The sequence below is a fragment of the Scyliorhinus canicula genome, chromosome 9 (assembly GCF_902713615.1).
Source record: "Scyliorhinus canicula chromosome 9, sScyCan1.1, whole genome shotgun sequence".
NCBI classification, from domain to species: Eukaryota; Metazoa; Chordata; class Chondrichthyes; order Carcharhiniformes; family Scyliorhinidae; genus Scyliorhinus; species Scyliorhinus canicula.
This window is the reverse complement of record NC_052154.1, coordinates 66328410-66355464: the sequence shown is the minus strand read 5'-3', so window position 1 is coordinate 66355464 and position 27055 is coordinate 66328410. Positions and strand designations below refer to the sequence as shown.

Genomic DNA, 27055 nt, shown 5'->3' with positions numbered 1-27055 from the left:
CAAAAATTGCGAGCCGCCAGCCCGGTTCAATGCTGGAACCAACCACCCGTGACAACGTCTCCACGACGCCCCTCCAAACACCCTCCAGCGCAGGGCACGCCCAAAACATGTGGGTGTGGTTTGCTGGGCTCCCAGAACACCTGACGCATCTATCCTCACTCCCAAAGAACCAGCTCAGCCTAGTCCCAGTCATGTGCACCCTATGCAGCACCTTTAATTGAATTGTACTAAGCCTCGCGAAGGAGGAGGAGGAATTCACCCTCCCCAGGGACGTGTTTAAAATTCTAATGAACAGGTTGGTCAAGGTTTGGGAGAGAGGACAAATGTTAAATTTAGCTGCATGGAGGGGATCTATTTTTTAAAAATGCTTGCGCTTATGACGAACAGCTCCTCAAGCATGGTGGCTCATCTGTTTATGTACACATTAGATTCACATTACTCAGCAGTAAGATCACAATTGTAGCTCATCAAATGTAAACAACGCCATTTGTAAACTTGCAGCTGTTACAATGAAGCAATTCAGCCATTTACAAAGAAGCATTTCAGCCATGTGTGTTGGAATTAGAATCCAAACTGGCCACATTTTGAACAAACCTTTGGGAACATGAATGAATCTATAGGGTTTGTACTCACTCAAAAATATTTAAACCATGGTGGACTTTCAATCCTCAAACTTAATATGCTAAGTTCAAGCTAAAGTATTAAAATGTTTCCGAATGGTGAGCAAAGCAGCTTCAAATTCTCACCTCCAAAATAGGACACATTGCATCAGCAGTTGTACCTCCCAATGCCTTGCAGAACTTGTAAAATGATTCGAGATATGCCTTAGGGTTTGGTGGTGGAGAACAAGAACAACAGTTAAGTCAATTACATAGCAACTAGCTTCCAAAGTCATGTCGAAACAGCCTAGCAAATCCTTTTCTGCGAATTGTAGCAGATTTATTGTGGTTAAATTGCAACAGATTTTGACACATTCAGCTAAAAAAAGTGTTCCGACTTACAACTTGGCCCATTAGAATTTTCTCCTCTTCTATCAAAGGTGCTGATTAATACTGACACTCTGTTCCATGTACACCAAGAGCCCTTTATCACCTGCTCGTATCCATATTGAAGAGTTTACAGTGAGTTTTGGCAGATTAGAATTTTAAGTAATTCATTACAGTAGATGCCACGTTACAACTTTACACTAATTAAATAAAATGATGCACTTGTCTAATCAAAGCAAAACTTTCAGATTTCATTTGGGTATTGTCAACATATATTCCCAGATTTCAATTGGAGAATAATGCATTCACCTGATTTTTACCCACAGTGGAAGCAAGATACTGCCAAGTTTCACCAAAATGAAGGTTTGACACTGAAGTGAATTTGACTAGCCTTAAGTCTTTCAGTTATTACATGCTCATATACCGAACTGCCCAAGATCTGATAGTTTAGGACTCAAATAGTTGTCAGAGAACCTGTACAGTTTGGTTATGAGAAATGCTAAATCCATTGTGTCCTGTTAGTGATGTGTCAAGATAATGTACAATTCAGAGGGCACTTATTGCAAATCTGGCTTTGTTACACCCACCTATGCGTACTGGATGCTAACACTGGCTGTCCAAGGTGAGAATGTGTTCCATTTCTTAGCAATGACATCTTTTACTTTGTTGAGTATTGAGTTCATTAAAGTTTCAGAAGTACAAGTTACTTTGCAGTTACCTTGTACAGTGTATTACGAATAATTTCAATGTTCATTTCATCAAGGTCTTGTTCAGATATACAATCCTGGAAAAATGCAGCTGAAATGAAGATAAAAATCTCATTGCACTCATTACATTGAATTCAATAATGAAAAACTGAAAATCTCAACCTCATGCATTCACTAAAATAAAATTCTGACGGAACATTTTATAGCAGAATATCACTTACGATATTTCACAAAGCACAGAACCATTGTTACTGTGTACCAAGGTCCCTAGAGTTTTGCAACAAGAAAATGTATTTTAAAAAAAGAGAACCCTGTTTACTCTCTGGGTCATGCCTGGATGGAACACTAATTGTTCCATTAACTCTGCAGATACATAGATACAGGCAGCTGCAGATGTCTCCCCAAAACACATTCAATGGGAGAATCATTGGCATTTTAAACCTTAGATTAGGGTCGGGAAGGTTCCCAAATTGTCCACAGGGTCCAAAAGTTTGTAAGCCAGATTGATTGTCCATGGAGTACAATATACAGTGGTGTAACATGAGCCCTCCTATTAATTTAGCATTTACACAAAGTGAAAATAGCCTCACAAAATTGCTAAACTTGTAGTTATGTTCACCTTTATAGAAGCCCTCTGTTTTTCCCCTTAGACATTTTTCCTCTTAGAAAACGGAGTCGTGCAAACTCAAAGTGTTGTCCTCAGGTCCCGCTTTATATTACAAGATGATAAACTGGAAAATCCAAAGCTCCTTAGTCGCTTTCTGTCTGTTTAAAAGGTAACTATACATCTTGCAATGGATGAGGGGTTGAGGATCATTTAGCACAAGATCTTGCAGATATAGTACTTGAATACATTATTGTATATAATTATGATCCTGGACTAAACCCCAACAGTGGCTAGGATACTGGTCAGAAACCCCAATATTTTCTTTACATTTTGTATAATAATAATAGTAACAATAATATAATAATAATCTATCTTTTATTGTCATAAGTATGAAGTTACGTTGAAAAGCCCCAAGTCGCCACATTCCAGCGCTTGTTCAGGTAAGCTGGTACAAGAATTGAACCCTCGCTGCTGGCCTTGTTCTGCATCACAAACCAGCTGTTTAACACACTGAGCTAAACCAGCCCTGCTAAGGAAAACCAGCCCTATGACTGTGAGGAAAGGATATCTCATTCCAGGAGTGATTTCACAAAGAAATAAAGGTATGGTTTTTAAAACAAACTTTATTACTAACACAGTATTAAAATATCTTGAACATCATGCAAGAAAACAGCTTACAATTACCCCTTAAACAATGCTAATCAAAACAGTGACACAAGTGACCCTTGTGCTCAATGCTAAACAAATTATGGCCAACAGGTTGATTAAATTCACTGTAAAAGAATGAATAGGCAGCACGGTAGCACAGTGATTAGCACTGTTGCTTCACAGCGCCAGAGTCCCAGGTTCAATTCCCGGCTTGGGTCACTGTCTGTGCGGAGTCTGCATGTTCTCCCTGTGTCTGAGTGGGTTTCTCCGGGTGCTCCGGTTTCCTCTCAAGTCCCGAAAGACATGCTGTTAGGTAATTTGGACATTCTGAATTCTCCCTCAGTGTATTGGAACAGGCGATGGAATATGGCAACTAGGGGCATTTCACATTAACTTTATTGCAATGTTAATGTAAGCCTACTTGTGACAATGAAGATTATTATAATACGCAACATTTGCACACCCAAATAATCCCACTTTTATTCTTAAGCGAGGATTAACTAGCTTTAAAAACTGCAATTTATACATCTGCGTCAGCACTTTAGTCTGGCTCAGAGCTTTACAAACCGTGGTTGCAACCCCCATTAGGGATGCAAGATGAGATTGAGGCTGCGCGTTCCAAAGCAGTAATGTCTACTGTGACCTAGGTAAGGTAAAGTCACCATTGTCCCAAATGATCATAGGCTGCTTTCACTTTGAGGGGAAGAGCTGACTCGTGGTGATGTAACCGGAGGATCACCACACCTCAGGCGAGGGGCAAGGTTGAGAATAACCTCAGCCGGTACAGGAATTGAACCCTTGCTGCTGACCACACCCTGCATCACAAACCAGCTGCCGAGCCAACTGAGCTAAATCGACCCCCATGAACTGTTCTCTGAAGCTCCATTACTGCTGCTGCTCAAAAAAGTGTTAATTTCTTTGTAGCAATCCTGTCTTTTCAACAGATCACCTAACCTTCAATTCCTCTTTCTCCACGACCATCAACACACCAACCTTGCCCCCATCAAGAACGAAAGTCGTCGTCCCTCCCACCCCCAATGTTCAACGTTGAAGTCTTTCCCAGCCCTAATGTGGAGGGATACGAAACCCCCAAGCGTGGGAGCTTGGATTAACGATATGGCAGGGTTCATCAAGCTGGAAAGGATAAAGTTTGCCTTGCGAGGGTCTGTGCAGGGGAGGAGGTACAGTGAAGGCACAGTGAAGGAAAATGTCGAGGGTGAGCAAAAAAAAACGGCCGTTAAAAGAAACAGCTGAAGGTCTGTTGGGGAGTGGAAAGGTCACCGCGGGGTCACCAAGGAAAATGGGGTATAGAGCGGGCATTAGACAGCTGAAGGACCTGTTTATCGACGGAAGGTTTGCGAGCCTGGGGGAGTTGGAAGAGAAATTTGGGCTCCCGCCGGGAAACATGTTTAGATATCTGCAGGTAAAGGCATTTGCTAGACGGCAGGTGGAGGGATTCCCTGCGCTCCCCGCGAAGGGGGTGAGTGACAGGGTGCTCTCGGGGGTCTGGGTCGGGGAGGGGAAGATATCCGATATCTACAAGCTTATGCAGGAGAAGGAAGAGGCGTCAGTAGAGGAGCTGAAAACCAAGTGGGAGGGGGAACTGGGGGAACAGATCGAAGATGGGACATGGGCTGATGCCCTGGAGAGGGTAAATTCTTCCTCCTCGTGTGCGCGGCTTAGCCTCATCCAATTCAAGGTGCTGCATAGGGCCCACATGACTGGGACGAGGATGAATAGGTTCTTTGGGGGTGAAGATAGGTGTGCCAGGTGCTCGGGGAGTCCAGCGAACCATGCCCATATGTTCTGGGCATGCCCGGCATTGGAGGAGTTCTGGAAGGGGGTGGCGAGGACGGTGTCAAGGGTGGTGGGATCCAGGGTCAAGCCAGGATGGGGACTCGCAATCTTTGGGGTTGGGGTAGAGCCGGGAGTGCAGGAGGCGAAAGAGGCCGGTGTTCTGGCCTTTGCGTCCCTAGTAGCCCGGCGAAGGATTTTGCTACAGTGGAAGGACGCGAGGCCCCCAAGTGTGGAGACCTGGATCAATGACATGGCGGGCTTTATTAAGCTTGAGAAGGTTAAATTCGCCCTGAGAGGATCGGTGCAAGGGTTCTTTAAACGGTGGCAACCTTTCCTCAACTTTCTGGCTCAACGATAGGGTACTGGGACAGTAGCAGCAGCAACCCGGGGGGGGGGGGGGGGGGGGGGGGGGGGGGCCGTTGATTATGTTAGCTTATTTTATTTAAATTTGATTTATCTAAGTTTAATTTATGGTTAAGGTCTCTTGTTTGGGGGGGGGGGGGGTGGGGGAATGTGATACGTGATGTTACGGTATGGGGGGAATTGTGGGTGTTATGGGGCTGTTAGTTGCATATTACTGCTTTTTGCTATACTTTGTGTTATATTTTTTGCAAAAAATTCCAATAAAAAAAATTAAAAAAAAAAAAAAAAAAACACCAAGGAAAATGGAGGCTGGAGCACCAGAGGAGGCCGCATTGCTTACGGCTGAAGAAATAACGAAGGTGATGGCTGCAGAATTCGAAAGGCAGTTTACAAAATACATGGAGACAATGAGGAAGGAGATGAGGGAGGTTTTGAGTGTGCTGGTGGAGGGGGCAATTTCCCCGGTGACGATGCGGTGGTGAGCGCAGTGCCGGAGGTGCGGGAGCAAGGGGAGGCGCTGAAGGTAGTGGAGGAGACATTATTGCAGCACGGTGATCAACTTACCTCGATGACGAAGGAGATGCGGAAGGTGTTGGAGATGAACAAGGATCTGCGAGGAAAAATGGAAGACCTGGAAAACAGATCCAGGCGATAGAATTTGAGGATTGTTGGACTGCCCGAAGGAGTTGAAGGGCCGAGGCCGACTGAGTATTTTGCTGCGATGCTGGCAAAACTATTGGGGGAGGGGGAGGATCCCTCCCGATATGAACTGGATCGGGCTCATCTGTCGTGGAGGCTTGTACCAAAGGCGAGTGAGCCACCAAGTGTAGTGACTCTGTGCTTCCGTAGGTACAGTGTGAAGGAGAAGGTCCTGTGCTGGGCCAAGCAGAAGCGGGTGGTGCAGTGGGCTAGAGCTGGTATACGTGTATACCAGGTCTTTACGGTGGAGCTGGCGAGGAGGCGGGCTGCTTTCAACCGGGTGAAGAGGGCACTGTACATTAGCAAGGTGCTGTGCGGCATTGTATATCCAGCGAAGCCGAGGGTGACTTACAAGCTCAAGGACTTTTATTTTGGAACGGCGGAAGCAGCGGAGGAGTTTGCGAAGGCAAAAGGACTGATGCAGAACTGAGGAATTGAGAAATGGCCACGTGCCGATGTAACCTCAGGACCGTATTTTCTTCTTTTTTTGTTTCACTGCGTGAGGGTGTGTGGGCTAAAGGAGCCAATGTTGTATATATTTGGACAAGGGAAGTGATGGGACTTTCACTCGAAGTGAGGGCTCTTTGGGGTGTAGGTGGATATGCGGGGTTTGTGTGCTAAAAGGGGATTTCTGGGCTATCCTAGGCCGGGCAAGGAACCCAGGCGGGGCCTCCACGCTGGCCGGTTTAAGCCGGCCTGTGAACGGGAGTGAGGTGGCGATAGGAGCTGCGGCCATCAGAGCCTGGCAGAACAGGGTCCGAGTGGTCTCGCCGGGGTGGAAAGTTGGGGGGAAGGAACCGAGGTTGGGGGAGGAGTTTTACAAGAGGCAGTGGATGGGAGGAGTTAGAGAGGGGGGGTTGTTTACAACTCTTGGGTATCATGTACGGTACTCTTTCAGAGGTTGGATGGCGTTGAGTGTGTGTGTGGGGGTGGGTGGGGGGGGGGGGGGGGGGGAAAGAGGAAGAGGAGAAGAGTGGAATCTAGGGTGACCATGGGCGGTCCCAGATTCCTTTCTCTTTTTCTCCTTTGTTTTTTGTTTCCACTGTGGGAGGGTTCTGTTTTATTGGATGCTTATATTGACAGGTGGGCCATTGTTTGGGGTGGTGGGAGGATGGGATCGTTGTTATTGTTAAGGGGATTGATTTTGTATTTGTTACCGTTCACTGTCTGTGGGTGGCGTGTAAATTTTGAAGGAAAATGTGAAAATGGAGAATAAAAACATTTTTAAAAAAAACTCCACTTTGCCGTCTGCCCCCACCTTCAACTCCCTTGTCTATCAAAAAGGTCTGTCTAATTTAGTCTCAAGTGAACAACCCAGCCTCGACTGCTTTCTGGGGAAGAAAATTCCACAATCATTTGAGAGAATAAAATTGTCCTTATCACAAACTTAAACAGTAGACCTTTCATTCTTAAATGGTGACCCCTTGCTTCGAGTCTCACCGACAATTGGGAACATCCTCCCAGTATCTACCCTAACAAATCCCCTCAGGATCTTGTATGTTTCAATAATATCACCTCTCATTCTTCTAAGCTCCCAATAGGTATATAACCTGCCCAACCTTTTCTCATGAGATAAGCCCTTCATTCCAGGAATTAGTCTTTGGTCAACCATAATGTTATACAAATCAAATGTTGAACTTCTCTCATACACACTTTTTCATGCTTTAATCTTCAGACCCATGCCTTACCTAAAGGTGTGTCAACCAAGATGGCATTGTAAAGTTCTGCTGGTGTCTGGGCAATATTCACTGCTTCCATCTGCTCAAAGCTGCCTAAGGGATGGCACTTTGGAACGAGTTCAGAAATGGATCGCTGGTGTAATGTTCCAGTAATCAGGAGAATTACATTGTCGATCATGTAGCTGTACCTGTATAAATAAAACTGTACATTAACAGCTTATACAGGGAGTTGGTGTTTAGTTTGAAGCTCCTGTTATATTTTTAAAGAACGGCATCATGTTTTTGTAAAATCAGAATACAACCACTTTCACTTATGATAGCTTGCCTTTAATTTAGCATATCCCAAAGCACTTCACCAGACAGGGTGAAGAGGATTTGACACAGCAGAGCATCAAATGCAAGTGAGCTGGAGGAGTCGAGGAGAAGCTAGTTAAGATGGTATATTGTGAACTTTTTGAGAAAGGGATGTACCAAAGCGGATCATTTTTGAAGGAAATTCGGAATGCAAGAGCATTATTGTTGAAGGCTATGCCACTAACTAAAGGGTTTGGAAAATGCCCAAGTTGGAACAGTAGAAAGATTAACCTGGACATAAAGTAGGAGGTGGTTTCCAAGGTGAAAACGGACAAAAGTGAGCGTAAGATATAGGCAGTACATTTCTCCATGAGCTGAAGTTTCTGGAAGTTGGAGCTGAAAGGCAAGCCTACTATACTATTCTCCCTCAATTTGATACTTTAAAATGTCACAATACTTCAGGCAATTATAATCCTGCAAATATTCCTAAAATGGTCCAATGGTGAAACTCTCCTTTCATCAGTGCCATTTATACTCGACAGTATTTACAGTAACACAGTGGTTAAGACTGTTGCTTCCCAGGGCCAGGGACTCGGGTTCGATTCACGGCTTGGGTCACTGTCTGTGGACAGTCTGCACGTTCTCCCCATGTCTGTGTGGGTTTCCTCCGGGTGCTCCAGTTTCCTCCCACAAATCCCGAAAGACGTGCTGTTAGGTGAATTGGACATTCGGAATTCTCCCTCTGAGTACCCGAGCAGGTGCCGGAATGTGGCGACTAGGGGCTTTTCACAGTAACTTCATTGCAGTGTTAATACAAGTCTACTTGTGACACTAACAAAGTTCATTATAAATTGGCCAGAACTTCTAATCTCTGGAGTAGTGTACACCAGAGATACCCCAGAAAATATGCTGGGGGATCTCCCAGAATTCCCTCACAAGGACTGCATGGGAATTGCTCAGAAGTTAAAACTTTCGGCAGCATGGTGGTGGAGTGGGTTCGCCCTGCAGCCTCACAGCGCTGATTCCCAGGTTTGATCCCAGCTCTGAGTCACTGTCCGTGTGGAGTTTGTACATTCTTCCCGTTTGGGTGGGTTTCACCCCCACAACCCAAAGATGTGCCGAGTAGGTGGATTGGCCATGCTAAATTGCCCATTAATTGGAAAACAAAATGAATTGGGTACACTAAATTTATATATTAAAAATAGATGTTAAAACTTTCAACGAGCAACTACCCTGCACTGGAACCATCTGATCAGAGATTTTGGATGGTTCCGACTCTCTTAGCAGAAGTTACCCAGGAAAAGTCATAAAACTTTAAATAACTTCCAACTCTGGGTAGCTATGGCACTGACCCCGCCAGCCTCCTCACTGAATCCCCAACCCAACCCTGACAAACCCCACTTCAAGGGGCTGGTTTAGCACAGGGCTAAATAGCTGGCTTTTGAAGCAGAGCAAGGCAGGTCAGCAGCGCGGTTTAATTCCCATACCAGCCTCCCCGGACAGGCGCCGGAATGTGGCGGCTAGGGGCTTTTCACAGTAACTTCATTTGAAGCCTTCTTGTGACAATAAGCGATTTTCATTTCATTTCAACGAATCTCCCCCAACCTCCACCTCCCCTCTGACCACCCTCCTAACCCTCTGCAGCCTCCACTACCCCTCTGACCACCCTCCTAACCCCCTACAGCCTCCACTACCCCTCCGACCACCCTCCTAACCCCTTACAGCCCTCCACTACCCCTCCGACCACCCTCCTAACCCTCTGCAGCCTCCACTACCCCTCCGACCACCCTCCTAACCCTCTGCAGCCTCCACTACCCCTCCGACCACCCTCCTAACCCTCTGCAGCCTCCACTACCCCTCCGACCATGCTCCTAACCCCCTACAGCCTCCACTACCCCTCTGACCACCCTCCTAACACCTCACAGCCCTCCACTACCCCTCTGATCACCCACCTAACCCTCTGCAGCCTCCACTACCCGTCCGACCACCCTCCTAACCCCCTACAGCCTCCACTACCCCTCCGACCACCCTCCTAACCCCTTACAGCCCTCCACTACCCCTCCGACCACCCTCCTAACCCTCTGCAGCCTCCACTACCCATCCGACCACCCTCCTAACCCCTTACAGCCTCCACTACCCCTCCGACCACCCTCCTAACCCTCTGCAGCCTCCACTACCCCTCCGACCACCCTCCTAACCCCTTACAGCCCTCCACTACCCCTCCGACCACCCTCCTAACCCCCTACAGCCCTCCACTACCCCTCCGACCACCCTCCTAACCCCCTACAGCCCTCCACTACCCCTCTGACCACCCTCCTAACCCTCTACAGCCTCCACTACCACTCCGACCACCCTCCTAACCCCCTACAGCCTCCACTACCCCTCTGACCACCCTCCTAACACCTCACAGCCCTCCACTACCACTCTGACCACCCTCCTAACCCCTTACACCCTCCACTACCCCTCTGACCACCCTCCTAACCCCTTACAGCCCTCCACTGCCCCTCCGACCACCCTCCTAACCCTCTGCAGCCCTCCACTACCCCTCCGACCACCTTCCTAACCCTCTGCAGCCCTCCACTACCCCTCCGACCACCTTCCTAACCCTCTGCAGCCCTCCACTACCCCTCCGACCACCCTCCTAACCCTCTGCAGCCTCCACTACCCCTCTGACCACCCTCCTAACCCTCTGCAGCCTCCACTACCCCTCCGACCACCCTCCTAACCCTCTGCAGCCTCCACTACCCCTCCGACCACCCTCCTAACCCCCTTACAGCCCTCCACTACCCCTCCGACCACCCTCCTAACCCTCTGCAGCCTCCACTACCCCTCTGACCACCCTCCTAACCCTCTGCAGCCTCCACTACCCCTCCGACCACCCTCCTAACCCTCTGCAGCCTCCACTGCCCCTCCGACCACCCTCCTAACCCCTTACAGCCCTCCACTACCCCTCCGACCACCCTCCTAACCCTCTACAGCCTCCACTACCCCTCTGACCACCCTCCTAACCCTCTACAGCCTCCACTACCCCTCCGACCACCCTCCTAACCCTCTGCAGCCTCCACTGCCCCTCCGACCACCCTCCTAACCCCTTACAGCCTCCACTACCCCTCTGACCACCCTCCTAACAACTCACAGCCCTCCACTGCCCCTCCGACCACCCTCCTAACCCCCTACAGCCTCCACTACCCCTCTGACCACCCTCCTAACACCTCACAGCCCTCCACTACCACTCTGACCACCCTCCTAACCCCTTACAGCCCTCCACTGCCCCTCCGACCACCCTCCTAACCCTCTGCAGCCCTCCACTACCCCTCTGACCACCTTCCTAACCCTCTGCAGCCCTCCACTACCCCTCCGACCACCCTCCTAACCCTCTGCAGCCTCCACTACCCCTCTGACCACCCTCCTAACCCTCTACAGCCTCAACTACCCCTCTGACCACCCTCCTAACCCTCTGCAGCCTCCACTACCCCTCCGACCACCCTCCTAACCCCCTTACAGCCCTCCACTGCCCCTCCGACCACCCTCCTAACCCCTTACAGCCCTCCACTACCCCTCCGACCACCCTCCTAACCCTCTGCAGCCTCCACTACCCCTCCGATCACCCTCCTAACCCCCTTACAGCCCTCCACTGCCCCTCCGACCACCCTCCTAACCCCTTACAGCCTCCACTACCCCTCTGACCACCCTCCTAACCCCTTACAGCCCTCCACTACCCCTCCGACCACCCTCCTAACCCTCTACAGCCTCAACTACCCCTCTGACCACCCTCCTAACCCCCTACAGCCTCAACTACCCCTCCGACCACCCTCCTAATCCCCTGCAGCCCTCTACATATCCCCAGCCTCCCATGAAACCGCCAATTCACCATCCAACCACCTCCTGACCCATTCCATCAACCTCCAACATCCCTACTCTCCCTCACCACCCAACCACCACTCCCCTACAATCCTATTTACTCACCTTATACACTGATCCTTTCCCTATTTCTGAAAGCACATTTAAACACAGGGACAAAGCCTCAAGTTGGATTTACTTCCTCGACATTGCTGCCCTACACTGGAAGGCCTCGGGAACCAGGTACATTTCTCACCAGGCCTGAGTCAGGAGGTCAGGCAGAAAATGTGCAGCTTCCGACTTGGACGAGTTTTTAATCCGACCGCAATTTCCAGACCTTGGAAGCGGTGACCCAATATTTGCTTTTAAAAATGTATTGTTACTCATGGTGCAAAAAATACTTATTTGCTGACTGGCATTTCAATTGACAATTCTTGTTTGAATTAGAATATCAACCAGCAGAATTAGAAGCTTGGATTATCAAGTCCCAAATTTTGCTTTTGAAGTGGCCTGCAAAATCTTGGGAGCATTTTGCACGGGTAATTTTAGGGCTGCATCACCCAAAATACTGTGACAGGATCTTCTGGTATCTAAAACACCACAATAGATCTTGCATTTCTATAGCACCTCATGACATCTTCAGGATGTTCCAAAGCATTTTGTGTCCAATTAATTACTTTTGAAATGCTCACCACTGTTATGTAGGTGAACAAGAATCATGATCCCAAAAAGTAAATGAGTGGAATATGCAGTCAATCTGTTTTGGTGGAGTGGTTGAGGGACGAATGCTGGCCAAGGCAACTAGGTAAGTATGATATAAATTCTGTCCCGAAAGACGGTATTTGCTCTCCAATATTACATTGCCCCATCTCATACAACCTTTTACTCACGTGATGAAATCAAGGAAGCAGCCCAGTGGTTCGTATGCATGGTTCCTCATATGCCTAAACTCGACCACCATCTTCTCCTTCAACTTGTCATCAATCACTGACACAGTGAGTGGGGAGGCCTCATTCGCCAGGAAATTGCCATAGTCTGTGCTCTGGAGATGAAGCTTCAGATCTGGAAGATATAACTTAGATGTAAGCATAATGAACGGCCAAATATCCCCCCCCCCCCCCCCCCCCCCCGCCACCCGAGATAAAGCTTCTCAACCCCATCAAAACGACATCACCACCAAACAACTGCAAAGGACAGAAAATAAATTTCTGGCCAAGAATTTAGAGCACACTCCTTCCTTCCCTATTCATTCACAGGACAAGGGCATCACTTAAAAGGCCAACATTAATTGCCAACCCATAGTTGCCCTCAAGAAAGTAAAGAGTTATCTTCCTGAACTGCTGCAGTCCCATACGGTAAAACTACTCGCACAGTGCTGTTAGGTAGGGAGTTTGAGGAATTTGATTCAGCAATGAAAGAATGATGTTGCATTTCCAAGCTGGGATGATGTGTCACTTAGGTGATGTTTCCGTCTGCCTACAGTCTTTTCCCTAAATGGTAGCAATTGCAAACTTGGAATTTGCTGTTTGAAGAAGCCTGGACAAGTTGTCCCACTGCAAGCTGCAGATGTTACACACATCAATCTATACTTCACACAGATCATTAACCAGGACACATTTTCATTCCAGCATTCTGGGCTTAATTCAGACTCAAGGAAGGGAATTGCATAGGATTAACGGCACAAACAGACATAGAACATAGAACAGTACAGCACAGAACAGGCCCTTCGGCCCTCAATGTTGTGCCGAGCCATGATCACCTTACTCAAACCCACGTATCCACCCTATACCCGTAACCCAACAACCCCCCCCCTTAACCTTACTTTTTTTATTAGGACACTACGGGCAATTTAGCATGGCCAATCCACCTAACCCGCACATCTTTGGACTGTGGGAGGAAACCGGAGCACCCGGAGGAAACCCACGCACACAGGGGGAGGACGTGCAGACTCCACACAGACAGTGACCCAGCCGGGAATCGAACCTGGGACCCTGGAGCTGTGAAGCATTTATGCTAACCACCATGCTACCCTGCCGCCCCATGCAGCCCAACCAATCTCTGTTGGGTGTTTATGCTCCATTCGAATCTTCATCCATCTTTCCTCTTCTAAATCAACCATCAACTCCCTTCTGCCTTACATGCCTGTCTAGTTTCCCCTTAAATGTATCTATACTGTTACTTTCACTCCCTGTGCTAGCTAATTGCCCATTCTCGCCACTCTTCAGATGAAGAAGTTTCTTCTGAATTCCCTGTCGGATTTTTCCCTGATTATTTCATATTGATAGTCTCTTGTTATGCTCTGTCCAGAAGAGGAAACATTGTCTCTGGGCAGTATTTTATGTTCTCCCAAAGGTGGTTTCTAACGGAATCTGCCCATTCACCCTTTAAGGCAAGTGTCCGCTTAAGGGCTTTGTTCCACCTAGCCACAATCATTAGGCTGGCGGAAACAGGTCGGGTGGGAAAGCGGCATTTAAGTTTTTTCCCCATTTTTGATGGGGTGGGGGGAGTGGTCAAGGAAGAGGGAGAAGAGGGGGGAGCGACCAAGGAAGTGGGGGAGCAGCAGCTGAGGAAAGGGGGGGGGGGGGGGGGGAGCCGATTAAAGTCTAAAACAATGTGACCAAAAACCTATTTCAGGCGATTTCATCATGGCATGCAGAGGATCCCAGCCCCACTATAAGTCTAAACCAAATCATTTGAATATGACACAATCCATACAACGTGTGGCATTATACGTAATTCCAACCATGGTCTCAGTCATTTGATTCACTGGACAACTCAACCAGCTCAGTAAACAACAGAGCAATGGAAAGCTCAGCAAGTTATCTGCTAAAATAAGCAAGGTACTGCAGATGCTGGAATCTGAAACAAGAACAGAGGATATTGGAAAAGCTCAACAGCGTCTGTAGAGAGAGGAAGAGTTAACTTTCAAGACAGTTTGGCTCTTCATCAGAACGAAAGAGTGAGGAATGTGTTCGATATTAAATTGTAGCTGTTAATCTCTCCCAGCTACACTTTAATATCTAACACATTTCTCCCTCACTTTCGTTCTGAAGAGCCAGACAGATTCACATTTGTTTTCTCTCCCTACAGATGCTACCAGGCCTGCTGAGTTTTCCCAGCATCCTCTGCTCTTCAACCATCGGAGAAGCATCGTGTGTAAAGTACAAGCAAAGTGCAAGAAAAATAAATTAATTTTCAACTGGACTTCCAAGATTGCAAGGTATAGCAAGAAGCCATTGATCCAGAACTTGTATCTAAAAGCCTGGGGCTTGCAGGTAGCTGAGGAATTAGTAATTAAATAGTCAATGTTAACGCTGCAATAACTGGACACAGGTCAACACAAGATAATAAATAAAACAATGCCGTTGGCATTTTTATTTTACTCAATGTAACTTAATACTGGAGTTCATCTGGATAAGGGAACTCCTATACAATTAACATTAACAGAGGTAGGTGTTGCTTACATCAGGTTTAAACAAACGACAGTATTTGAAAATCAAATTAGAAAATGTAACTGGAGTTTTGGTTATATGAAGCGTTCTGACAAAAATGGCTAGTCATTGCAATCAAGTCACATACGAATGTAAAAGAAACAGCCACTTATAACTTCTCTTTTGAGACTACTTTGCTGTAGTCAGGAATTCTAAAAGAGAAACACTAAAAGTGAATGTTCAAATTTAAAAAGTGTGCACTGTGGTTTTAGCAACCATTGAGTTTTACTGTAACTCATTCAGCTGGTAGAACATGACTGAACATAAAGAAATATGTTAACTTCTGGCGCCTGGAGTCATACAAAACAGAGTTTTCCCATGAAGTCAGGAGGTGCTTTTGAAAAGGGGGGGGGGGAATCATCTGATGGTGTAGTACAGAACAAATCATTCACCCAGCTATTTCAACAATACAAGTACTTTAACTTGCTCACAGGAAACGGGGTCAGTGATGTCTTCAAGTTAGTTAACCCCACTGAGGTTAAAGAAATGTTTTGTAATATAATGGCAAGATGTAGTTCCAATTTCAAACCAAATGTGATTACATAATAGAGCATATTTGCAAACATTAATCAGGATTAAAACTTATTTTCACTAGTCTTTCAGTTCCACTGGACTTTAACTAAGCATTGCCCTGCAATTAATTGAAGACATTTATGTTTCAGTACACACTCTGCCACAATTGACATCGTGGTCAAACATTGTGGGTCACATTTCATTTTTATAACTGTTTTAGTTACAGATTCACAGGAAAGCATCCAGGCTTTGCAGAGAAGGTCCACAAAGCTGATTCACAGCAGAGGGTTGTTGTAAAGAAAGGTTCCTAAAACTCACTTCAGCCTTGAAAGGGGATGATAGACAGGTGGATGATGGTTCTAATCAGAATCAACAGGGTGATCTAGACCAGTGTTTGTTAAACTTTTTTTTCCAGGGACCCATTTTTACCCACCGGCCAACCTTCGGGACCCAATCCGGCTGGTCTTCGCGACCCGCCATTTTCGCTTACCTTGTTTGCTGCTGACAAAATGGAGGAATTGCAATCGCGCCCAAAGCATGTGATGTCAATGTTCGGGGGGGGGGGGGGGGGGGGGTGACCTGCTCTCAGCCTCCCTTCAGGCAGGAAGATTACATAGAATACTTTTTTTAATCTTCTGCGCTCCGATTTTGCAAATTTGCGGGAAACAGCCGCAGCAGCCGGCTTTTTTGTTTACAAGTTCGGAGGGGGGATTTTATTTGATAAAATTTTACAGGAAAAAAATGCAGAAACTGAAAATGTTTTCATTCTCTAGAAATTGGAGGTTCACCAGATTTCACCTAAACATTACAATTAAAAATGTAAAAAAATAAGACACTTAAAAATCAATTAATTGATAAAGCTTCCAAATACAATCGGCAGGCACTTTGTTTTGGAATGTTTAAAAATCAATATTTAAAAAGTTGACATCTCTTGGTTGAAGTTACAGCTGCGGTGAAACCATCATTGATCACTTACCATTCTGGCAGTAAGAGACTTCCACTCCATCAGCATCAAAGTTCACAAAGCAACCAATCACATCATTCTCCCCAAACCTTTTGTAGCCGGTTTTAACAATGCCAGCTGAGAACATACTTCAAAAAGGCTGCGATCAGATTTTTAAAAATGCACTTCCGGTTGCGGCTATGACCAGCTAAGTCGCACGTTTGGCTGCTCCTGCTACAAAGGTGTTTTCGGGCCGATTGGAGGGCCCCAACGGCGCTGTAAGGACAAATCCCGGTGGGGGAAGGCTCCCTGAAGAGAACCAGACCAACTTTATGGTCGGTACCCGGAGTGGGGTGGTAAAGAAAGCAACAGCAGCTCCCAAAAAAAGCGGGGGAAGAAGACCAAAATGGCGGCCGGTGGCGCACCCGAGGAATGGAGGAAATGGGCGGAGGAGCAGCAGGCCGCTCTCCTGCGCTTCTTTACGGAGCTGAAAATGGAGCTCTTGGAGTCAATGAATGCGACGACCACCAGGCTGATGGGAGCCCAGGCGACCCAAGAGGCGTCGATTCGGGAGCTGCAACAGGAGATGACTGTGAGGGAGGAGGAAGCCACGGTCCTCGTGGGAAAGGTAGAGGTGCACGAGGCACTCCACCTGAAATGGCAGAGCCGTTTTGAGGAGCTGGATACCCGAATGAGGCGGAAGAACCTGAGGATCTTGGGCCTGGCAGAAGGCCTGGAGGGGTCAGACCTCCCGGGATATGTAGCAGAAATGCTGAGCTCCCTGATGGGGGCAGGGGCCGTCCCTTCGCCCCTGGAGCTGGAAGAGGCCTACAGGGTCATGGCTAGGAGGCCAAGAGCAAATGAGCCCCCGAGGGCGGTGCTGGTGCGGTTCCAGCGACTCAGCGATCGTGAGAGAGTGCTGGAGTGGGCCAAGAGGGAAAGGAGCAGCAAGTGGGAGAATTCGACGGTGAGGGTCTACCAGGACTGGAGTGCGGAGGTGGCAAAGCGGCGGGCCCGGTACAACCGGACGAAGGCGGTGCTACATGCAAAACGGATCAGGTTCGGAATGCTGCAGCCAGCGCGCTTGTGGGTCACCTACAGGAACCAACACCACTATTTTGAGTCCCCAGAGGAGGCGTGGGCCTTTGTACAGGAAGAGAAACTGGACTCGAATTAGACCCAGGGGATACTTGGCGGCCGTAGCCGCTCGGGTACTTTCAGCTGAATTCTTTGTTTGGATTTTGAACTCTTGCTGTGGTTTTTCTTCTGATGTTTTTTTTCCCCCTTTGCCAACTTCCCTTAGTTATTGTTATTGTGGTTATTCATGGTTATTTATGGTTATTTATGCTGTTTGGTAGAGGGCGACTGTTAAGTACATTGTTATTTGTTATTTATCTGTTATTTATAATGTTAAGTTGGGGAGGTGGGACGGGGGGGAGAGCAGATCGGGGATATGGGCTCCTAGGGGGGGTTCTTTTACAGGCATAAACGGGGACGGGGGTGGAACTGAAGATGGTGGGGTGGGGTGTGGCAGGGCGAAAGCGCGGGCTTTCCTCTGTTTTCCCGCGCGCGGGGCAGAGGAGGGGGGAGGGGAGGAGTGCGGGGCGTGGCTAGCAATGGCGACCTTTCCCGCGCTGGAGCGGGGCCAGGGAGGAGTGGCAAGGGGGGGGAGGCCCCCCCCCCCCGAGCCGGGGGGAGTCGGAGTGTGGCAGGAGCAGCCGGGTCAGCGTGAACCAGCTGACTTACGGGAGTACGATGGAGGGTACATCGCGGCTAGGAGGGGTCCTAGCCTGGGGGGGGGGGGAGGGGGGTTAGGGAGGGACACCGGGTTGCTGCTGAAAAGACCAGAAACGGGAAGTGGAGGACTGGAGAGGTGGGGGGAGGGGGACATCGTCATGGGGAGCGGGTCAGAAGGGGAGGGTCGACCCGGGGCGAGCAGGGAACAGGACATGGCTAATCGGCAGGGGAGGGGGGCGGGTCGTCCCGCGACCCGGCTGATCACTTGGAACGTGAGGGGGTTGAATGGGCCGGTCAAGAGATCAAGGGTATTCTCACACCTGAAGGGACTGAAGGCTGATGTAGCAATGTTACAGGAGACCCATTTGAAGGTAGTGGACCAGGTTCGCCTGAGAAGGGGGTGGGTGGGACAGGTGTTCCACTCTGGATTGGACGCAAAGAACCGGGGGGGTGGCGATTCTGGTGGGAAAGAGGGTGTCGTTCGTGGCGGAGGAGGTGGTGGCGGATAAGGAGGGTAGGTATGTGATGGTGAAGGGTAAGCTGCAGGGGGAGAAAGTGGTGATGGTCAACGTATATGCCCCGAACTGGGATGACGCGGGTTTTATGAGGCGCCTATTGGGCCTCATTCCGGGACTGGAGGCAGGGGGCTTGATCATGGGGGGGGGACTTTAACACAGTGCTGGACCCCGGGCTAGACAGATCGAGCTCAAGGACCAATAGGAGGCCGGCAGCGGCAGAAGTGCTGAGGGGGTACATGGAGCAGATGGGAGGAGTAGACCCATGGAGGTTTGGTAGGCCGAGGGCGAGGGAGTATTCCTTTTTCTCCCACGTCCATAGAGTGTACTCCAGAATCGATTTCTTCGTGTTGAGCAGGGGGCTGATCCCGAGGGTGCGGGAAGCTGAGTACTCGGCCATTGCGATCTCTGATCATGCACCGCATTGGGTGGATGTGGAAATGGGGGAGGCGCGGGACCAGCGCCCGCTGTGGCGGCTGGATGTGGGGCTGTTAGCGGACGACGAGGTGTGTAGAAGGGTCCGGAAGAGCATTGAGAGCTATCTGGACTTGAATGACACGGGTGAGGTGCAGGTGGGGATGGTCTGGGAGGCCCTGAAGGCAGTGATCAGGGGAGAGCTGATCTCCATAAGGGCGCACAGAGAAAGAAAGGAGAGGCAGGAGAGGGAGAGGCTGGTGGGGGAGCTATTGGAAGTGGATAGGAGATATGCGGAGGCACCAGAGGAGGGGCTGCTGGGAGAACGGCGCAGCCTGCAGGTCAAGTTCGACCTGCTGACCACCAGGAAGGCAGAGACGCAGTGGAGAAGGGCACAGGGCGCGGTCTATGAGTATGGGGAAAAGGCGAGCAGGATGCTGGCACACCAGCTTCGCAAACGAGATGCGGCTAGGGAGATTGGGGGAGTGAAGGAGAGGGGCGGGAAGGTAGTGCAGAAGGGGCAAGAAGTGAACGGGGTCTTCAGGGATTTTTACAAGGAGTTGTATCGGTCTGAGCCGCCGACGAGGAGAGGGGGAATGGAGGACTTCCTAAACAAATTGAGGTTCCCAAGGGTCCAGGAGGGGCTGGTAGAAGGGCTGGGGGCGCCAATAGGGCTAGAGGAGCTAGTCAAGGGAATAGGTCAGATGCAAGCGGGGAAGGCGCCGGGGCCAGATGGGTTCCCGGTGGAATTCTATAAGAAAAATGTGGACTTGGTGGGACCGGTACTGGTACGAGCCTTTAATGAGGCGCGAGAGGGGGGGGTTCTGCCCCCGACAATGTCGCAGGCTCTGATCTCCCTGATATTGAAGCGGGATAAAGACCCCGTGCAGTGCGGGTCCTACAGGCCTATCTCGCTTCTGAACGTGGATGCCAAGTTGCTGGCAAAGATCCTGGCAGCTAGAATAGAGGATTGTGTGCCAGGGGTAATCCATGAGGACCAGACGGGGTTCGTGAAGGGGCGGCAGCTCAACACGAACGTGCGGAGATTGCTGAATGTAATTATGATGCCGGCAGTGGAGGGGGAGGCTGAGATAGTGGTAGCGCTGGACGCGGAGAAGGCATTCGATAGGGTGGAGTGGGAGTACCTGTGGGAGACGTTGGAACGGTTTGGGTTTGGGGAAGGGTTTATTAAGTGGGTGAAGTTGCTCTACTCGGCCCCGACGGCGAGTGTAGTGACAAGCGGGAGGAGGTCGGAGTATTTCGGGCTCCACCGAGGGACCAGGCAGGGATGTCCCCTATCCCCCCTACTTTTCGCACTGGCGATTGAACCGTTGGCGATGGCACTGAGGGGTTCAGGGGGGTGGAGAGGACTGACTAGGGGAGGGGAGGAACATCGAGTATCGCTGTATGCGGATGATCTACTGCTGTACGTGGCAGACCCAGAAGGGGGAATGCCGGAGATAATGGAACTATTAGCAGAGTTTGGGGACTTTTCGGGGTACAAACTAAATTTGGGCAAAAGCGAAGTTTTTGTGATACACCCGGGGGACCAGGGAGAGGGTATTGGGAGACTCCCCTTCAAGCGAGCAGGAAAGAGCTTTAGGTACTTAGGGGTGCAGGTGGCAAGGAACTGGGGGACCCTCCACAAGTTGAATTTTTCCAGGCTGGTGGAACAGATGGAGGAGGAATTTAAGAGGTGGGACATGGTACCGTTGTCGCTGGCGGGGAGGGTGCAGTCAATCAAAATGACGGTCCTCCCAAGGTTCTTGTTTTTATTTCAGTGCTTGCCCATCTTCCTCCCTAGGGCCTTCTTCAAAAAGGTGACGAGTAGCATCATGAGCTACGTGTGGGCGCATGGCACCCCAAGGGTGAGGAGGGTCTTTTTGGAGCGGAGTAGGGACAGTGGAGGGCTGGCACTGCCCAATCTCTCGGGGTACTACTGGGCGGCAAATGTGTCAATGGTGCGCAAGTGGATGATGGAAGGGGAGGGGGCAGCTTGGAAACGAATGGAGAGGGCGTCCTGTGGTAACACAAGCCTGGGGGCCCTAGTAACGGCACCATGGCCGCTCCCCCCCACGAGGTACACCACGAGCCCGGTGGTGGCGGCCACCCTCAAGATATGGGGGCAGTGGAGGCGACATAGGGGGGAAATGGGAGGTCTGTTGGCGGCGCCAATAAGAGGGAACCATAGATTCATCCCGGGGAACATCGACGGGGGATTTCAGAGCTGGTACAGGGTGGGCATACGGCAGCTGAAGGACCTGTTTATAGAGGGGAGGTTTGCGAGCCTGGGAGGGCTGGAGGAGAAGTTTGAGCTCCCCCCGGGAAACATGTTCAGATATTTACAAGTGAAGGCATTTGCTAGGCGGCAGGTGGAGGGGTTTCCCCTGCTCCCCAGTAAGGGGGCGAGTGATAGGGTGCTCTCGGGGGTCTGGGTCGGAGGGGGGAAGATATCAGACATCTACAAGATAATGCAGGAGGCGGAAGCAGCATCAGGGGAGGAGCTGAAAGCCAAGTGGGAAGGGGAGCTGGGAGAGCAGATAGAAGACGGGACGTGGGCGGATGCACTGGAGAAGGTCAACTCTTCCTCCTCGTGTGCGAGACTGAGCCTCATTCAATTTAAGGTGCTGCATAGAGCTCACATGACGGGGACAAGGATGAGCCGGTTCTTTGGGGGTGAGGACAGGTGTGTCAGCTGTCTGGGAAGCCCAGCGAACCATGTGCATATGTTCTGGGCATGTCCGGTGCTGGAAGGGTTCTGGAAGGGGGTGGCAAGGACGGTGTCGAAGGTGGTGGGGTCCAGGGTCAAACCAGGATGGGGGCTTGCGATCTTTGGGGTCGGGGTAGAACCGGGGGTACAGGAGGCTAGGGAGGCCGGAATACTGGCCTTTGCGTCCCTAGTGGCTCGACGAAGGATATTAATTCAATGGAAGGACGCGAGGCCTCCAAGTGTTGAAACTTGGATTAACGATATGGCTAGCTATATTCAGCTAGAAAGGATCAATTTGCCCTGAGAGGGTCGGTACAGGGATTCGCCAGGCGGTGGCAACCTTTCCTTGACTTTTTAGATCAGAGATAGACGTTCGGGGTCGTGGCAGCAGCAACCCGGGGGGGGGGGGGGGGGGGGGGGGGGGAGGGAGGGGGGGGGGGGGAGGGAGGGAGGGGGGGGGGGGGGAGGGGAGGGGGGGCAGCAAGGGTCGTGGGGGGACATGCACGACTGTAACGCGGGCAAGTCTGCTCGCTGCTCATGTCTGAAACTGTAGGCTGCCTTGTTTGTTAAGGTTGCCTGGGGGGGGGGGGGGGGGGGGGGGGGGGAGGACTGGTGCGCGCGAGAGGGCGGGCGAGGGAGGGACATTTGCCTAGAGGGATTGTGTTGTAAATAATTTAAAAATTAGTAGGGGTAAATGTTTGTATGGAAAAACTCTTTCAATAAAAATTATTTAAAAAAAAAAAAAGATTTTTAAAAATGCGGCCGCACTGCGCATGTGTGCCTGCTCATTGGTGCATGCGCGCAAAACTCTGCGCATGCGCACCGATGAGTGGGCACGCATGTGCAGTGCGGCCGTATTTTAAAAATATGTTCGTGGTCATTTTGAAAGCTGCTTGCAGCCGGCATTATTAAAAGCTGGCTGCCGTGGCTGTTGAGCACGGATTTGCGCAATCGGGAGCGCCACGACGGACGACTCCGCAACCCACCTGCGGGTCGCTCCCCCAAATTTGACAATACCTGATCTAGAGTACATTCAATCAACTGCACATGCAGGGGAGGGAGGTAAAACGATTATTGCTGCCACAGTATCAACCAAGTCAATAGTGAAGCCCAGAAAGCCAAGGACACAGTCAGGAATTTCACGAGCAGTAATACTGGGGAACTCACAGCAAGAACACGGCTGGAGATTTGCAGTGATCGCGCTGGACTTCTGTCTGCAGTGCTTAAATTGTCTCCCCCCCTTTCCTCATGTAGTTTCTGCTTTTCCCCTCACCTTTAGCTCATTTACATATTCAATAGATTAATTAATGTACGATTATTAACAAAGGGCCACACAAATAGAACAGAAACTTCCAATTTGGCTGGTGAACAAATTTGCTTTTGTCCTACTGGCACCTTACTGAAACCAGGACCTCAGCAACACAGCCTCAAATCCCTGTGGGTGGGTCGGACGGACGGGAGGGGGGTTGTGGTCAGTCGGGGAGGGGGGGGGGGGGGGTCCTGGGCGTGGCTCACCTGGGGGCTGTCCCATGCAAATCTGAATCTGGATATTTAAATAGTTACTCTGGAAATCAAAGTGATTTTTTCCCCTCTAACTCTTTCACAATAACTATCAGAGTAAAACTGGCAGAACCATCCGAAGTTAGTCATTTAAATTGCTTCTGTTGGATGGTTCCCAGCCCAGTGCAATTGTTCAGAGGAAGTTACACTTCTGGGCAATTGCAGGGCATGCTCTCACCTGGAAACTTCCGAAAGCAATTCCCCAGCGCATCATTGGGGTACCCCCTAAATGCGACACAGGGGAACAAGGAGGTTATGAGCCATTGTGTAATTGTTTTCCGTTTCCATCCCTTATCACAAATCTTCATCGTATTTACAATGTTACCAACAAGCATTCTGCAAACAAGGTAATTACCAGATTAAGACGGGGAAGTGCGTTGTTATGCTAGTTGTGTCACTGAACTGAGCTTCACATCAAGAGATCAATCAGAGTGCAATAGTTAGTCTGGACCACTGAAAACTTCAAGTGGGTCTTGTTTCTCGCTGCAATCCCTTGCTTTTCTCTCCCATATTTAAACTGCTATACACAGCAATTCCACAGTATAAAACACACAGGCAAGTACAAGTCTCCATTTTGCTGCTAAGTGTTAATTACTTTTAAATCTGATTCCAGAAGCCAGCTGCTAACATAGTTGCTAACATATGTGGCTCTTTTATTTCAGCAACAGACTTAAAGGTCCATTTTTCTTCTGCACGAAGTTCATTACTGCTTAATTCGCTGGATAAATCACAAGATCAATTAATACAAATGAGTGTGGAGTGAGAACACCGTGGTCATTGCCTGGCAATTGTGATTACATCTGCACGATGCACCTTGGATGGTTTATCCAAATTAAAATGTGCTACACCAATGCAACTTATTGTTGTTCTGGACTTCCTCATACAGCTATTAATTTACTCTTATTTGTAGTGTTAATTTTATCAAGGGAATATAGAAGCTATCTTCAAAGTTGCCCTCAATATTGCAGCCACTGCAGAAATAACAACATGGAAAGATCAAAAGCATTAGAAAAGGAGAAATATTAATTTAAAAGTACACACTGGCATTTAATTGTGCTCTGGACCTGGAACCCATTTTAGACTTTCACAACTTTTGAATACCTAAACACTTTAAAAAATATATATATATTTTATTGAAGCATTTGTAATTTTCACAGTTTAATACATGAAAATTTCTTAAACAAACGCACGGGACAAACACTACTGTTTAGGCTACCAATTTCCCCATCTTCTTTCAGCCCAAGTAACTAGAATTTTACTGAAGATTTTTTTATTTGTTAACAGGAAATGTGTGTCGCTGGCCAGGCCAGTATTTATTTCCCATTTCTAATTGCCCTCGAGAAGGTGGCGGTGAGCTACCAGCTTGAACTGCTGCAGTCCATGTGGTGTAGGTAGATCCATGGTGCCGCCAGATCTTTAACCCAGCAATTGGATTCTCTTTTTTTGAAGATGGTCATTGCCTGGCAATGGTGTGGCCCAAATGTTAATTGCCACCTACCAGCCCAAGCCTGAATGTTGCCAGGTTTTGCTGCATACATACAGGTACAGACTATATCACTATCTGAGGAGTCGCGAATGGCACTGAACATTGTGCAAACATCAAAAAACATCCTGACTCTAATCTTACAATGGTGAGACGGTAATTGATGAAGCAGCTGATGATGGTTGGGCATTGAATAATACCCTGAAACTCTTGCAGTCAATGTCCTGGAACTGAGATGACTTAACTTTAACAACCACCTTCCTTCATGCTTGGCACGACTCCAACTAGCGGAGAGTTCCCCCCATGATTCCCATTGACTCCAGTTTTGCTAGGGCTCCCTTAATGCCACATTCAGTCAAATGCTGCTTTGATGCCAAGGGCAGTCAACACACCTCAAGTTCAGCTCTTTTGCCCATGTTTGAACTAGTACAGTTGTGAGGTCAGAAGTGGAGTCATCCTGGTGCCCAAACTGAGTGTCAGTGAGCAGGAAATTTCTGAGTAAATGCCGTTTGATAGCACTACCGACATCGCTTTCCATCGTTTTGTTGATCGAGAGTATATTGGCAGGGCGGTAATGGACTGGGTTAGATTTGTCCTGCTTTTGAAGGACAGGACATACCTGGGCAGTTTTCCACATTCTCACATACTTCTTGCAGTACTGTTTTGGAACACAATTAATAAAATGCCAAACTTTCAAACTCAAGTCAATCTGTCTTCATTCCCAAGAACTGTCAATCATGTACAAAGTTTACATGGATAAAATATCATGCTTTCATTAGTCATGCATTATAAATTTACAACACATCCATAGATTCTAGAAATGGTGTGCGCCAAGGGATAGGAAAGTGTTTTTTTTTTTTTAAAACAGCTTTCCGCACATCTGGATACCATTTTCATTAGAAATGCATACCTTTCCTTCAGAGGATTCCAGTTTGGTTTCGATCACGTATTTGACAGGAGAATATTAAACATGGGGAACAGCGTGTTCTTAACACTTGTGTAAGTGCCGAATTTTCAGGATTTAATTTTGTAATTTTCCTGGAGAACCAGTCAAATAGAATGAATCATAAATGATATCTAGCAAAACCCTGGCTTCATAACTCCTCAGATAATAAATAAAAATCACATTTAGAACTCAGTGAATTACTATTTTCCATTTTCTAACAGCCGTTAATCCATTTGAAAAGTAGACTGGCTTTCAATCATTTAAGTATTGACAAGCAACTATCTATTTACAATGCGAGCAGGACAAAGTCACCCAAGATATAATGTATTGGCAGTAAATCAGATTTAATATACTGGTCGAAAAGCAGTTTTCAACAGCAAAAATTGCCTCTTAGAACTGAGATCAATTTTTTTGTTGTACCCCATGGTCACAAGGATACTATAAAAAGATAGTTGTGCATTTTTAAAAAGCACTTTTCATGACCACTGGCTATCTCGAGCGCCATGAAATACTTCTGAAGTCACCATTGCAACACAGGAAATTGGGCAGCCATTTTGCTCACAGCAAAGTGGCACAAACAACAGTGGCCAGAAAATCTGTTTTTGTGATGTTGATTGGCAGATAAATATTGACCAGGATACCAAGGATAGCCCCCTTGTTCCTCTTTACAGTGCTATGGAATGTTTTACATTCAGAGCAAGCACATGCAGCCTCTATTTAACGTCCCTAATGAAAGACAGCACCCACGATAGTGCAGCACATCCTCAGTCCTGCATTGGACTGTTAGCATGAATTTGCACTCAAGTCCTGAAGTGGGACTTGAACCCAGAACCTTGTGATTTAAGAGTGCTATTACAGCCAACAAATATATTGAAATCAATTACTGTGGTGGTAGACCAGGGGTGGGCAAACTACGGCCCGCGGGCCTCATGCGGCCCGCCAAAGGTATTTCTGCGGCCCACCAAGTCATTAAAAAAAAAAAAAATTTTTTAATTTAAAAAAAAAATGTTTTTTTAAGGTTAATGGGGGGGGGGGGGGGGGGGGGGCTGTTGGGTTACTTACTGGTATAGGGTGGATCCGTTGACTTGAGTAGGGTGATCATTGCTCGGCACAACGTCGAGGG

General features: G+C 48.5%; 1 protein-coding gene across 1 annotated transcript in view; it reads right to left on the bottom strand.

The window, feature by feature from the left end:
• Nucleotides 1-27055, bottom strand: part of atp6v0d1 (ATPase H+ transporting V0 subunit d1) — a 70658-nt gene that overhangs the window by 4872 nt on the left and 38731 nt on the right. Inside the window, exons 2-5 of the mRNA XM_038806817.1 lie at nucleotides 12511-12682; nucleotides 7496-7674; nucleotides 1705-1784; nucleotides 747-824 (exon numbers count right to left, since the gene is read on the bottom strand). Coding sequence (XP_038662745.1) covers nucleotides 747-824; nucleotides 1705-1784; nucleotides 7496-7674; nucleotides 12511-12682 — 509 coding nt within the window. The remainder of the gene's footprint in view (nucleotides 1-746; nucleotides 825-1704; nucleotides 1785-7495; nucleotides 7675-12510; nucleotides 12683-27055) is intronic.